The sequence below is a fragment of the Idiotropiscis lumnitzeri genome, chromosome 13, assembly GCF_059441095.1.
Source record: "Idiotropiscis lumnitzeri isolate Australia: NSW breed Sydney's pygmy pipehorse chromosome 13, RoL_Ilum_1.0, whole genome shotgun sequence".
Taxonomy (NCBI): domain Eukaryota; kingdom Metazoa; phylum Chordata; class Actinopteri; order Syngnathiformes; family Syngnathidae; genus Idiotropiscis; species Idiotropiscis lumnitzeri.
In genome coordinates this window covers 19,101,937-19,118,028 of record NC_142403.1, presented here as the reverse complement: position 1 = coordinate 19,118,028, position 16,092 = coordinate 19,101,937, and the positions used below count along the sequence as shown (strand labels likewise).

Here is a 16,092-nt window from a genome sequence, read left to right as displayed (position 1 = left end):
CAGGGAGGGGAAGCGTGTCCTCCTTTCTTCCGGCCTCATACATCACAGCCTGGCAGCTGCATGCGGGATGGAGCGAGATGGGGATCCCGAATCAAAGCGCTCCCATCCCCCCCCTTCCCTTCCCTTCTCTTCGCTTCGCTCCATCTCGCCATCCCTCCATCCCTCCTCTCTGAATGCGCCTTTCCATCCTGCTGCTCTCTCCTCCACTTGTTAGCGCCTCCGCGGTGTGCTTTCCAACACTTAACGTCTTCGCCGCAGCGCCCGGCGAGAGCTGTCAGCGAGCGACGTCGTTCAAGGTGTAAACAAAACGCAGAGACGCGATGTTGACACGCGGCATGCGTGGAAGTCGTTCAGTGTGACTTAAGTGGTGCCGTGAGACACGAGGGAACTGACTTGCGAGGTTTTACAGATATGACCCATCGTTCAAATGTTGTTATTATTATTATTTTTTTTTAAGAGGCTTCAAAATGTTTAATTCCACGCCCAGCTGATATTTACTGTCATATGACACATGAATCAAAGCAAACGTACTTTTTGGCTTCTATATTCGTCAATGGCAGTGAATGAGTTAAAAATGCACGTGCTAGCTTAATGCTAACACATAATGTAAAACGACACTAAGTATTGATAGTTGCTGAGTTACAACCACTCTAAATATGGATATTTTTGGATCTTTGAACCAAGGTTATTGTAAGAGCTGGGCATTTGACCCTTTTTTTCCGGTCAGTCCCTATGTTGACCCTCCGGCCTTATTCATAAAAATTGTCGCCCCCGACCCCGTTCCGTTCCGTTAAGTCATAGCATCGTAGATGGCACTAAATTCTACACACTGTCCCTTTAACATTTTAGAAATAACAGTCAATACAAAATAAAGAAAAATCCCAAACGATAATAAGTCTGATTCAAACAAAAAGAAAAGCATAACTTGAGTTTATAGCCAATTTGGCAAAACTCACTGGTATATATTATTTATCCTCTGCGAAGAATAACTAATATTACTGCTTTGCTGAGGATTGCCGATTGTCTCCATGTTTTTCTGTGTTATACTGCCCCTTGTGGCCAAGGCGCATACACCAAAAGGAGCAGCACAAAGTGCATGCCACTTTGATGTCAATTTCAGTTGATTTCTGAGATTGAGCTGCTTAATTTTCTTCCAAAAAGACAAAATTCATCAGAACGCCATGATTAGATAAGTGAAGGAACACTGAACATATTATTGCAAAGCAAAGTTTTGCCTCGAGTTCCCCATTTTTTGCCCCTGGAGGAAAGCAAATGATCATTCTCCTCTGTAAAGATTTGTCTTCTCTCCTTTTATCTTCTCTCTTCTCCCTCTGACAAGAAAAGCAATTACACTTATTTTATTTGATGGGAAATTTGTCGAGGGCTTTTCCAGCTTCTGTATTTCAAAAAATGCTGACATTGAGAAAAGTCACTGCTTCTCTTCATCTTCATCACTTTAAAACACACAGCAAACACACACGCGGCGCTCGCTAAAGTGTGTGTGTGTGTGTTTGAAGCCTGTTTCTCATTATAATCTCTCCATTGAGTTTACAAATCCCAACATCACAGTTCAAACTCGTTTGTGTGTACGTGTGTGTCGTCCCATAGGTTTTGTCTCTCTCTCTTTCTCTTTCTCTCTCTAAATCCCGACCGCCCATTTGTCTTCCTCCTTCCCTCTAACTCTGTCTCTGTCTCTCAGCCATTTGCTGCTAAATGAATGATGTCTGCACGCCCGACCTCACATCTGACTAACCGCTACCAGTGTATAATAGCGTGTGCTTGTGTTTGCGTGTCGGAGGGGGGTCGGGGGGCGACGGGGAGTTATATACGTGAGGTGGTTTGGAGTCTGGCTAATTGAGTCCTCTTTCAAGTGAACGGAAATGCCATTAATTTGTTCCAGACGCCCTCCTTCCCCCAAAATTGATTTATTTTCTGACAAGGAAAGTAACCTTCTAACATATTGCACTTTAAAAAAAATATATATATTATAACAGCATAATAGAAATACAAGACTCGTTTGTTGCAGCTTCTTCTGGTGTGCACGTCTTGGCCACTGGGGGCAGTAGAGAAGAACTGCTGTCAGTGAAACAGCAAGATGATGCCATATTAGGTGAAAATATATGCCTGTGAATATTGTTCGATTGTCAGTCTACATGTGCTGCTCCACTATGGATCCATCCATCCATTCATTTACATTTGGGAGTCAATTTTAAGAAGAAACACAAAGTAACATGAGGCCATGACATGAGTCATCATTTGCTGTAGCCGGCCTCACAAAATGAGGTGTCGGGTCAGATATGGCCCTCGGGCCTAGGGTTTGACACCTTCCAGAATGCATCAGAAGACAACAAAAGTTTCTCATTTGGAGATTTGTCTTTAGTATTTAGCGTGTGAGCTTTTTTTGTGCTGAGCTTAGTCGAGATGTAATCAAATGTTTGCTCAACAATTGCTGATTTGTTTTGTTAAAGCTTCTGAAAAGTACGACGACGACGTATCAGGCTGGATTATAGATTAACGTTGTCAACAGAACGCACCCAAAAAAAAAAAAAAATGGCCATCCGGTCATAACAAGACCAAAAACGCAGGATTTTCTTACGTTCCAAATCAATGAATCATCTGCACAACAAAACGCAAAACAAATCGGTTGGCTTGGGTCGCGTTTAAACGGCTGCACTGCCGTGACGCAAGCAGCAAAGCAGCCCTCGGCCCAGATGAGCCAAAACGCTAATTTTATTAACCGTAATGGCGTCACAAATGTGACACATCCCCAATGAAAGGTGGTGTAAAGTAAACGCCGGCGCGCCAAATGGAGCCATCTGCGTCGCTCTTAGTGGGCTCGGTGCTCTCTTTGTTGGACGCCGTTCTTTCGTTCGTTCGTTCGTTCATTTCGGTCATGATGATGCTGGGTTTGCGAAAGCAACTCAAAATGGCAGCTGGCAAACTAGCGGCGGTTGTAAGACACCGAGACAGTCGTTCCCTACTCCCTGAACACGATATCGAGAATTTTAGAAAGTGAGCGACGATGATCCAATGATGAGGAGTTCATAATTGTGTGAGAGCTGTGTTATGCGCCTTGGCCTCCAGGTGGCAGTCACGTTTTTATTTCTATTTATTATTATTTTATGTGTCTTATTTATATTTGCACTGGAGAGGAGAGCTCTCCCATCTCGTAATACACTGAGTATAATGATAATAGCGGACATTCTGATTCTGATTCTGATAATACAGACTGGCAAAGAAGAGTTTTACAACTAAGGGACTCGATATGCCGCGGTAAAATGGATTGTAATTTCGCCGAAGATAAAGACTCTCTGAGACTTTCTTAAAACGACAGCGACGAGTATGGACTTACGATATAGTTTTCCAACACGCAACACTTAGTGTTGTTTTTCCTTTAAAAAAAAAGAACATGTTAAAACGTTGTTTTATGGGGTGCTGGAAAGGATTCATGGCATTTCCGTTCGTAAAAAAAGTGCTGAAAGATGATTTAAGAATGTGTTTTAAATCGCAAAACGAATTAACCTCATAATCAGGACATTATTATCGTCCACTTTATAAAAATCCCTATAAAGCTGCTCGTTTGCCAGCTGCCATTTGGAGTCGATTGCATCTCCTGAAAAGAGCCAAAAATACACGGGAATATCAAGCCAGTTAACGTTTTTCACCCAAAACAGCAGTTGGTTCCACTGCCCCCCCCCACCAACAAAATGAAATGATTTCAATAACAATTGAAAAAAAAAATGTAATATGTGAATATATGGGTTCCCACCGTACTGCAACATCAGTGCTAGTTTCATTAGCCCAGTCTATGGCATTTCACATTGTGTGTTAGCATTAAGCTAACAGTTGTCTGGTTTGCTTAAATGCAAATGTGGAATTTTCTTCGGATTATTTTGTCGTTTAAACTTGAGCTAAAAGTTGAGTGACGAGAGAGCAGGCAAATGAGCGACTAATTCCAAACCTCGATTTACAAAAGTTGAATTGCGCAATTCAACTTGTAAGTCGAGGTATAGGGAGTGATTGTGAACACAGCCGAAGTTGACGTTTTCACTCTGCGCCTTCATATCGCTAACAGCTCAAGCTGTTAGGAATACTAAGACAGGCCAGACTTCCCAGCAACCTCAGGTGCTCCAAAACGCTGTTTTATCTCTTTTTGTGTGCGTACGTGCATGTGCGCGTGCGTGTGCGTGCGTGTGTGTGTTTTTTCCCGAGCTGCTCGTCCCCTGCAGCACCGCCATCGATTTCCTCCGCCAATGAGATTTACGTCGTTTACCGCAGGCCTCGGATGAAAACTAAGGAGAATTCTTGCCGCATTTCTTTCACCCCCACCCCCCCCACCCCGCCCCCCCAAACACACACACACACACACGCGCACACAAAACGAGATTCTTCCCTCGGGCAACAGGAGCAAGAAGGACGCTAAACGTTCCTAAGATGGACAAAAGGTGCGCTTGATTCGCCAAAATTCAAGTGGTGATCTATTTTCGAGTTGCAGCGAGCAGACCTGTGAATGACTCAATTAACACTCTGGACGTACGTGCGTGTGTGTGCGTGCGTGTGGGCGCGTGTCTGGGTGTGTGTGTGCGTGTGTGTGTGTGGTCTTGGCAACTGCCATTAGTCGCGCAGTCACTGAAGCACGAATTGTAATTTACCTGGGAAGTCACAACTCTCAGATCCGGTCGGAAAATCCAATCCAAGATGGATGCCTCGGGGGAAATCGCTTTTCTGGGCATAATCATCTTGGAAACAAACAGCAGAGAAAATGCAATTATCTTACAATAATGGCAGGTGAAATGCTGAGAGATGGTGTCACCAGAGAACAAAATGAATCCAAGACGACAATATTACATCACAGCAATCATCAGATAGCGTACAATTATGCCCCCCAGTGGTTGTGAACGGGATAGTCACGACATCGGAGCGATTGGATCTTCCGCGATGCATGGTATGACGTCATTGGGCCGTCTAATTTGGGGAATTGCAATGAGGCTTTGCCAAAAGAATTACTTTGGCGATGCGAAAGATATCGGATTTTGAGTGACATTCTGTAGCACCAAATTTCCGATTTTTGTCCAACGTCGCGGTTGATTTGTGCCAACAAATGGAACAATGACGTCGAGTGGCACAGCATTGCAGGTTTTCATTGATGAAAGTCGTACATTTTGAATTTCTATTTTCCAGAATGTTTTTCCGGTGTGGTCTTATGCCTGAACGTTTCAATGCCATTCAGGAATAATGTTGGGCATAAGATACATCCCTGCGGGACACCAGATTTCACAAGGAACCATTCAGTGAGGTTGCCCATCACAATGATACTGATGTGTTCACCCAAAAATCTTTTTATTTGGGGGACAACTATCATTCTAAATGCTAGCCCAAAATAAACAGCTTCATTTGTTTTTTAGTTTTTTAAAAGGATCTCTTCTTTGCTTACATTAAAAATGATGAAGGAATGAATGAATGATCTTCCATAAAGGCCACAGGTGTCAAATTCTGGTCCTTGAGAGCCCCTATCCTGCATGTTTTTTGATGTTTCCCCCCTGCAACAGGCATGATTAAATTGATCCAGATGGTCATCAGGCTTTTGTAGAGCTTCCTGATGAGCTGAACATTTGAAGCAGGTGTGTTGGAGGAAGGAAACATCGGAAACAGGGGTGCCTAAGTCAGGTCCTCGAGAGCCCTTTTCCAGCCTGTTTTAGATGTCTCCCTCTTCTAACACACATGATAGAAATGATGAGCATTGTTATCAGGCCTCTCAAAGCTTGCTGATGAACTGATCTTTTAAATCGGGTCCATTGAAGGTGGGAAAAATCTCAAATGGGGGTGCGCAAGTCCAGTCGTCGAGAGGGTCTAACTGGTCTGTTTTAGATGTCTCCCTCTTCCAACACACCAGACGGAGATGATTTGGATCATTATAAAATATCTGCAAAGTTTGCTGAAAATCTGATCATTGGAATCAGACGTGTTGGAGGAGGGTGACATCTAAAACCGGTTGCAGGACCGGAATTGGGCACCGCTGATCTTAAACATAAAGTACTAGCGTGTGATTGTCAACCCGACTGGTGCCAAATTCCTCCTTTGTCGGACCAAAGTGCTTTCGCCAAGCTAAAGTCATCTTAAATAGCCGCGGCGTTGTTGTGCTTTGACGGCCAACGTGCTCGTCTATTGTGTCCTCATAAGCCGAATGGCTCTATTAAAAATGAAATGAAAAACGCGGCGGGCAGTTTGATTTCCCCGCGGGCTCCTTGGCGTCTCGGTGCAGGCGCTGGCACAATTAAATAAAGAAGCGTAATGAAGTAAATCTCATTTGGCCACAAGCGCGGGCCCAGCCCATCAGCGCTTGTCGCAGCGCGGCGCTACAAATATTGATTGTGTGTCCTGGACTGTCGCAATAACAGATGGCGACTGGCTTTAAGAGCAGCCTCTCCTTAAAACCACTGCTCTCTCTCTCTCGCTGTGTGTGTGTGTGTGTGTGTGTGTATCAGATTTATACGTCCATCATAAAGTGGATTTACATCTGGCGGCGAGTCAGCGCTTCTCTGCTGTCAATTTGCCGCGATGCACCTCGGCGTGACGCAGTGCCGCCACATAAACGGAATGAAAACATCCTGTTGGACGCTAAGCAGACGGCTCGTTGCCGCCATCCGCGTTCACGTGTGACTGATTGGCGAGACTCACTTTTTGCGCTACGTCATCACGCCGAGTGTCCGAATTAAACAGTTGGCGGACTTGAGTAGCCGTGAGAGGTTTTATATTTCTGGGCAATCGGACCATTTTAACAGATGTTCATAAATGATGAAGTGAGTCATTTCTGATTTTCCAATTTCCCAATTTTGAAGATTTCAATATGCGCAATTCTGATGGTGATGTCGTTCCGTCACAACGACAACAATTTCAGGAAACGATATGATCAGGAAGAGAGAATAGACATCATTAAAATAATTCGTTTCATCCATTCAGGCCACTTTTTTCCAATATTCCTCTTTTCTGTATGTGCTTGATTTTTTTTTATTTTATTTTATTTATTTATTTATTTTTGGGCGGACCTTCATTTTCGACTAGCATTTTACTGAACTTTTCTGAGTCGTTTGTTCTGCATTTTTTTTTTCTCATTTTCTGAAATGCAAGCGTTGATTCTGGCAGACTCCACTATTGGAACTTTGACTTACATTAGCATTCCATTGCACATTTCTGAGGACAAAGAGTGAATTTTATTTATTTATTTTTTTTACTGGAAATCATCTGTTGTGCCAACATTGGAAATCGAAACATATGCGACATGACATAAAATAGTATTCTGAAGCCTTTTCCATTTGAGGAAAGTCGGAATTTTCAACTTCCTCAGACAAACAAAAAAAAAAAACCTCTAGGCTAGAGTGGCAAATTTACCGCATCATTTCATCGGCGATGAAAGTCTGGACATTTTCTTGTTTTCTGGAATTCAGCAGAGGATATGTGCTAATTTGCTTCACCTTAGACTGAAATTCTAGAAAACCTTTCCAAAATAAAAAAAAAATGAGCTGATTTATTCAAAATAAACCAAAAAAGGAACTGTATTTTTCAGTGACACGTTTCCTGAACAAAAGTTATTTTCTGGAATGTTGCAATTGATTTTCCAGAAGGGAATGTCCGACGTCGGCTGGAATTCCACACAAAGTCTGAAATGTCCTTTTTCTGCTTTGTCAGCATTTTATTTGTGCTGACTTCCATAAAGTAACTTAAATTTATTATATTCTTTTCCCATTGTCTGCTTGAAAATGAAAAATTTTCAATTTCCAGCTTTCCTGTGCTGGAGTCGTTGTTTTTTGCGCTGAGATGGCAAAAAGCATGCCAGCGTCTTTCTTGACAAGAATTAAAAAAAAAAAAAAGAAAAAAGAAATGAATGGCAGCGTTGAAACTGAGGCGAGCATTCCCGCTGGACCGCCACACCGCTCAAGTCTGTGTATGGATTTTTTTTTTTTGTGTAACGCTGCCACTTGCGGAGTCCAAGAATGGACAAACGTGTGAAGAGCAGGTGCCGGCCTCGGCTTGTCGCGGCGCTAATTGGCGTTCGTTCATCCGTCAGTCGGTCGCACTAGGAAGCAGCGTGAAATGCTGCCGTGGCTTTTTTGTTTACGTTGGTGGGCGACGTTTTGATGGAGTTGACGTGCTCCTTGGAGACTCCGTGGAGGACAACATCCTCCTGCCTGGGCGGTTGCCACGGAAACCGGAGTGCCAACAAAATGTTTCATTCGCATGGTGGTTGTTATGGGAAAGATTTCATGGTTGTGCTTAACTGAGCGTCATGTATTAATGTGTGCCTGTTCCTCAAATCAATGCTCTGCTCTCCTTTCAGGAGCTTATTCATTTGGTCTTTTTTTTTTTTTTTTTCTCGAGGCGCTATAAAAGGCGACCCGGAGACGCCTGTTCTGCATCTGGTCATTGTTTTTCTGCGTCTTGGACGGCTTGTGTCTGTTCCATTTTGTTGTTTTATTTCGTGGTAAAATGACACTAAAGCAATTCTGCTTCTGTTTTTTTTTTTTAACCAAAAATAATTGCTCCATAAAAAAAATTATTCAAAAAACATATTGAAAAAAATTTATGAAAAAATTATCTTTAAAAAAAAACAACATAATTTCGCGAATACATTTTATCCAATTAATCGATGGGATAATCAATTCTTAAAATATTTTGATCTCAAGCGGGTGTGCGCACTTTTGCAACCACAATTTCTCTGCCGATTATTTTTACGCAGGGTTTGTGCGGCGATTACGAATGTGTAATTGAGTATTTTCCATCGCCTTCATTGTGTGTGAAGCTGCAGCCCAGGAGAGAAAAGGGAGAGTGTCTTAATGAAATTCATGAAAAATCATATTATCCACATTCTCGGGTGGCTGACGGTGCCAAGATGCAACCTCTGGCAGGGCTTCAAGACACACTTTATCTAGCAACAGCCAGCTGTCGCACACACGCCGCCAGGCTGCAAAGTTGAGCAGTATTTATGATTATTTAGCACAGGGAAAATTGTTTGGAAAAATTCACTGGTGAGGCTTTAATCCGGTTAAGTTCCTTTTGTTGACTTTTAATCTTTGCACTTTGCGTGTGTGTGTGTGTGTGCGCGTGCGTGTGCGCGTATATGTAAACGTGCGCGTCTTTTGTGCGCTAAGCCTTTCACGGTCGACCACGGCAGGATTTGGGCTCCAAAATCCATCTTTACACGTCGCCAGCGTTGCGTGTTTTCCTCGCAATCAGCGTTCCCGAGCGGCCCTCCAAATCCCCCCGTGGTCAAAGTCCGTGTCGGTGTGCGGCCAAACACGTTGAGGTGACCCTCGCACTGTTTGCTCGCCGCTCGTTTGTTGCGCCAGCTTGCCACTAAAGCACGTTAATTGACACACGAGTTTATTTGTTTCATTCAAGTGGTCCACATGAAATCCCACCGACTTCATTAAAGAGGATGTGGTACTTTTTTTTTTTTTTTTTTTTTAGCACAATAGTGGAGAAATGCGATGTATATTTGCATAAACTGCAAAATTTGTCGTGCTGTGCCGCCATCTGGTGGCGACTTGTTGCACTGCAACTCAGTCGAAGTGAGCTGAGGCGCTTCATGTCGTGCTTTGTCGCCATCCGGTGGCAACTTGTTGCACTGCAACTCGATCGAAGTGAGCTGAGGCGCTTCAGATCGTGGTTTGCTGCCATCTTGTGGCATCGATATGAAATGTTTAACCTTTCCGTCGATTACTCGCCGATTTTCACTCGGCTCATCCCTCCCAATTACTGCTTTCCTGTTTCGCAAGAGCTTTGTTGTTAGGATTAGCAACTTTTTAAACACCTCCACATGTCCCCCCTGAAAAAAAAATGTCCAGGTACCAAATGTATCCACTTTACGTTCCAGTGCAAAAGTGCCTTTTCACCTCCCTGCTGGCTGAGCTTGTTTTGCTGCAGTATGTAAAGATGTCTTTGAAAGGTTAGAAAGGAAAACTTATAAATTATTCGCCGTACGTCCGAGTGTGGCGCGTGCGGCGTTTGCTTGTTTTTCCGCCGATGGGAGCGGTCGGAGCCAAAACAGCCAGCAACATCTCCTTTGTTCCGCTCTACTTTCTTCTTGCGCTCACATGTGGAGCAGCGGTGTGTTAAATCCGACGGCGTGGCTGTTTTTCCACGCCGGCGTAGATAATGAGTGAGCATTTGCAGCCAGCAGGTCCGCGGGAAAGGAGGGCGGAGTGGGACACATGCGTGAGCTTTCCAAGAACAGATGCATCATGGGAAATGTTTGACCACCATTTTTCATCTTTTTTTTTTTTAATCACCTTTAGGTTTGCTGTTGCCTCCGTCGGTGTAATCATCCCCTTTTTGTTTTTTTAAACCATAACATGCCCGGAAGGGGACATGTGACGTGAAAGTGACTTTTTAATAGCTTGTAACAACAAAAATAATTGTAATTTGTTTTTTTAATAGAAAAGATCTCTTTAAATTTTACACTTTAAAAAAAAAAACGAAAAATAACCTAATTAAATAGATCGTAAACGATCAAATTGTTTCACCCTCATGATTTAATGCATTAATTCGTTGTTCACCTTGGCCACCAGGTGGCAGTATCATGCATTCATACAGACACAAACGCTGCAATCATTATTTATTTATTTTTGCAGAGGATAAAGAATACATGCCTGTGATTATTGTCTTACTGTCTTTATACCGTGCCAAATATTAATTGTGATTCGTCAACATGTAGACGGTGTTTTGCATTATGTGATAGCATTAAGCTAGCGGAAGCATTCTTCAGGTTTGGTTTGATTATGTTGTCATTTGCTTTGTTTTATATTTCGTTTTAGCTAAAGGTTGTCATACCGCCTGTGATTATTTGTTTTATGTGAAAATGGAAGCAGTTCTTGTTTTGACGGCGAGGTCGAGGGGAAAAAAAAATTACTTTTAAAAATAGACTGCAATTAAGAATAAATCAGGTGCGGTGTGATGCGAGCAGGCGCCGCGCTCTCGGGCAGAACAAAGCTGACGCCGCTGACGTCTTGTTTTTGATTGGTGGATTAAATGGATTTACTTTCATCACTTGGAAGCACTTGTTTAATTAGCACATCACACAGCGTGTCAACTCCGCTGACATATAACTGCCAAACCGTGAAACTGTTTTTTTAAATAAAGGCAGCAGGACCCGCAGGTGGCGCTGTGACGCTTATAAGGCGCATCCGGAAAGTTTTCACCGTGCTTCAATTTTTGTTTCGTGGCAACCACTGACGTCCGTCTCACATCTTTTCCCTCAGTGAGCTTCCAGGACTGCGGCGACGGAAGCGACAGAGGGAATGCGCGTCTCAACGCTGACGACGCGTCTGATTTCCACGTGAGCCAGGCGGGTGTGGTCTACACGCTGAATGGTGCGGGAAAAGGGGAGAAAATGGGGGTGATCTACGCTCGTGACCCTCACACCAGACAGACGTGGAAGACCAGAGTACGCATTCTTGTCCAGCCCTACATGGCGGGGAGTGGACAGGTGAGAGTGACTCTTTCAAGTGGCACATCTTGACTGTTTTTGTGTCTCAACTCTTTAAGAACAAGCACAGTTGCACATAAAATGGTATAAATCGAATAAAAATCAGACATATAACACCAAACGGAGGAATAACTCCAAACAACAAATGCAATGAAAGCAGCAGTGCCCCCAACATTGAACCCTGTGGAACACCATAGAAGGACTTTGAGCAATCAAGGCTAACACAAAAAATTCTTGCCTGCCAAATTGGATCTAAACCACTCTAGAGCGCTCGCACTAATGCCCACCTGGTGCTACAAACGAGCCAACAGAAGACTGCGGTGCACCGCTGCAGTTAAGTCCAACAAAACAAGACACATATCGTCTCCACTTTAATGAGCCAGGAGGATGTCAATAAATCCCCACAACTGGGCTGACTCTTCAAACCGGACTGGAAAACCTCCATCACGTTATGTTCATTTAAAAAAAAAAGATTTCAGTTGAGTGCGCACCAATTTTTCTTTGCAACACGTATGTTATATCGCTACGGAACTGAAATAATCTTTAAGCCATTTATTTTGAAGGCAAATTGTAAGATAAGTTTTGGGATCACAATTTCTGGTGGAAATGCTCAACACTTTTAGGGTTGCATAAATTAGTCCATTTTTATTTTGTCTGGTCGCGCTTATAAATGTATGCGGAGAAATGTCCCGTTGATGACACCACTGTCCCGTATTTGCCCCCCCCCCAAGGGTGGCCTCAGTCATTCCACATAAACTCTGCAAACATGCAACTATGTTCGCAGCAATCGGGCGTTTCGTTTTTCAGAATGTCGATTGCCGCAGACACAATGCGAGCCAAAGAGCCATCTGTTATTTTGTTTTGCCGCATAATGGTGTTAATAAGCGCACATTTAGCCCGCCTTTGATTGTCTGCTCTCATCTGAACGCGCCTTGGAAGCCATCCAGGCAAGCAAGCAGTGTCAACACTCGCCGCTACGACGAGCGCTTGACTCCACAGCGCAGTGAAATCTCGCTCTTAGCGGCGGGTTAGAGACCAAGACCCGTCGGAAATAGCTTTTACTTTTTTTTTTTTTTTTCTTAGCTGTTAGCAATGAATCCGCTGTGAACGTAAACGACGGCAGTTCGCCAGCCAACTCTGAAAGCCAATTGACTTTGACAGAACAGACGCCCGCACGATTGTACGATGAAAAGTGTGTGCTACTGGTATCGTGAAATCTGCCCGGCAACACGAGCTAGCTGAATTCTGATTGGATAAAAACCTAACCCCAAAATTTAACACTAGGATATAATTCAACATCAATGTGAAGAATATGATCCAGATTTTTGATTATGTTAAGCCAACAGAGAAGGCCTTGACCGCCCACCACTGCTGTACACCAAATCTTCCCCAAAAAATGTTCCTTAGTAATCATCAGTAGAACGAAGGTGATAACGAAACACAACCTTCCTCATCTTTTGGCGGGGAAGTTTACAAATTGTTTTCTCAAACGGGGCCTCGCTCACCTTTCGGACCAACAACTGTTGCCAAGTTTCTTTTTGCCATCAGGCTAGCCGGCAATCAACTTATGATGAGTGCTAGCGACGCGTTCGCTAACGTCGGTGCAGTGCAGTGATGAGAAGTATTCATCTCGCTTTCATCTCTTTTTATGCGTGGATAATAAACAAAATGCAGTCAGGATCACATTTTGTGATTTTTTTTTTTTTCACTGTAATTATCTCACTTTCTTGTTGGCGCTTTCCTCCCGGAATGTGTTTTTCATGCTATTCAACAAACGATTTTACTTTTTATGTCCTTTTTATGAGGCTTTTATTCCCCCGACAACATTTAAGCCGGCCAGCGGCACCTGAAAATGTCTGAGGTCAGGCACTTTTTTCTCATTTTTCTTTTATTACAAGCCAGGGTGAAGCCTCTGGCGTCACTTCTCGGTGCTGACCCGCCACCATGATTGAACTGGGCACACACACACACACACATACACTCACAGTAGCAGGTGGTGGCCATTTATCAGAGGGACAGTAATGAGGGCATTAATCCAAGCCAGTAAAATGAGAGCAGGAATACGTACAGTACATGCAGTCACTCACCAGTCGGTGTGTGCGTGTGTGTGTGTGTGTGTCCATATGCAGTAAGAAAGTGCATGTGTGTGACAGTCACAGTGTGTGTGAGAGAGTCTATGGTTGTGTGTGTGTTCCTGCACGCGTGTGTGTGAAAGTGACAGTGTGTGTGCGTGTCAGAATGTCTTCCACTTTGCGTGTGTGCATGTACGCGTTTCACCGTGTGCGTGCAGGTTTGCGTGTCCCACAGCGGATGACGCTTGTTTACCTTGTCTTGCAGGTGAAGCCCGGTGATGCAACTCTGACTCAGCGTGCAGCCGAGATGAAGACGTTGTTTCCATGGCGCAGCAGCAGCAGCAGCCGAGCGGTCGTCAGGGGCGACGGTGCTCTGCGGCGAGTCAAGAGGGACTGGGTCATTCCGCCCATCAACGTACCCGAGAACTCGCGAGGACAGTTCCCCGAGGACCTTGTCAGAGTAAGACACACGCAACACACAACACACCAGCTGCCAGGACACTGGAGACAAATATATATATATATATATATATATATATATATATATATATATATATATATATACATATATATATATATATATATATATATATATATATTATTATTATTATTATTATTATTATTAAAATTTATTATTATTATTAAAATTTATTATTATTAAAACTTATTTTTTGTGGTCAACCATTCCATTTTCATGTAAAAATATTACTTTTTTGGGCTGAATGTTGGAGTAGTTGTAGGGTTCTCGTCCAACACCTGATTCAGCAATCAGTGTGTCCCGATCGTTCACGCTCACAACACAAATCTGACATATCAGCACGGGAAAGCCTTCTTCTTTTGTCAGTATTAACAATTTAATGCAGTCTGACAGTTCCAGCGATCCGAAACTAAAAGTGCGCCCCTCGGCGTGGCGGTTAACCCTCGCTCCGAGCGTACACGCCGCCGGGCGCTGTCGGCCACATGTACGTTTTCATTATTCATCCAAAAGTGATGAAGCGCCTGTGAGGGAAAACATCAACATCCTGTTTGGGAACCAAACCCAACAAGAATGATGACACATGAAGCCGATCCACTGTTGCCGTGGTAACCGACAGGAATCCCCGGTGGAGTTTAAACTTTGGATGGTCCTTTTTAGAGAAGAGGTTCTCTTTAAACTTTATAGTCATATTCACTCACACAGAAAAAATATCGTCCATTGTTATCTGAAACATTGATTAAGAAGACCGTCGCCGATTCTTGTTCTCCTCTCACGATGCACTCCAGCAGTTTCGTTAACCCCAACTGCCGTGTGTATCGCTAAATGCCACGGAAATTCCAAATATTTTCCAGTCCGTCCTTTCCTATTGTTCCCAAGTACTTCATCTCTCGGTTGCGTTTGTGCCACAGATCCGATCGGACCGGGACAAGAGTTGGATGCTGCGCTACAGCGTGACGGGTCCCGGCGCCGATCAGCCGCCGACGGGCATCTTCATCATCAATCCCATCTCGGGTCAGCTGTCCGTCACCAAGCCTCTCGACCGGGAGCACATCGCCAACTTTCATGTAAGTTCTGCAACGAGTGTCCCCGGCATTGTGGATCTGGTTTGGACCCAGGAGACGGAGCAACGGCGCTTTTGAAATACCGTGGTCATTGTTAATTCACACATTAACTCATTCACTACCAGCCGAGTAAAAAAAAAAAAAAAAAAGTCTGAGACGTCTTTAGCCGTCAATGGCAGTAAATGAGTTAAGGTTCAAGTTTAGCTATAAAACAATACAAAACATTTTTATCAATGTCATTAAAAATGAATATTGTGTCGTGGAAAGATTTTTTTTTACCATTTTACAATATGCTTCAATCACCATACGTAAATCTGTCCATTACAAAATAAGCCTACAAACGTCGTTTTCTGTAGGAAAAAAAAGCAGGATTCAAGAGGATTTCACATTCAATAATCTTTTCCATAAAAAATAAAAAATAGACTCAGCTTCAAATACCTTCTGTTTTCTTTTTCTTTCATTCTGTCAACCGTGGAATTACACCTCAAATAAACCTGAGCTGGCACAAAATAATGAACCACAAAAAAAAAAAAAAAGCGAAACCCCAAACTGTACTTATGCGAATTCCGCCAATCGAGCTCGAGTCAAAATCAGAAAGCCTGATTTCTTTTCAATGTGGCTCCCAAGTTGGGCCGAATGAATTCTCTCTCATGCTTGGAGATGAAAAAGATGGAAAAAAAAAAAAAAGTTCTCCAGAAAGTGGAGTGTGACGACGTCTACCGCAGTCGCCCGCCTCTCTGAGAGACGAGCGTAACCTTTTGATCGGAAGCTGCGCGCCGGAGCACCGGGGAGTGCAAATCTGGAGTCGCAGCAGGCCCATTTGCATTTAAGCCGCCCGATGAATATTCATGGCGCTGAATGTAGTTGTCAGAAGTGGGAGCCGCCATGTTTATTCATGAGGGAGAGGACGCCCTAAACGAATTACTGGCCGGGGGTCGCAGGCCAGCCCATCGCTTTATTCATCATATTTGCCTTTTTTTTTATTTTTATGCCAAACGC

General features: G+C 43.5%; 1 protein-coding gene across 1 annotated transcript in view; it reads left to right on the top strand.

The window, feature by feature from the left end:
- The window catches only part of LOC148324932 (cadherin-2-like), a 40,061-nt gene that overhangs the window by 8,965 nt on the left and 15,004 nt on the right, over positions 1 to 16,092 (top strand). The window contains exons 3-5 of the mRNA XM_088314176.1: positions 11,256 to 11,482; positions 13,820 to 14,014; positions 14,941 to 15,096. Of these exons, the coding sequence (XP_088170302.1) occupies positions 11,256 to 11,482; positions 13,820 to 14,014; positions 14,941 to 15,096 (578 nt within the window). The remainder of the gene's footprint in view (positions 1 to 11,255; positions 11,483 to 13,819; positions 14,015 to 14,940; positions 15,097 to 16,092) is intronic.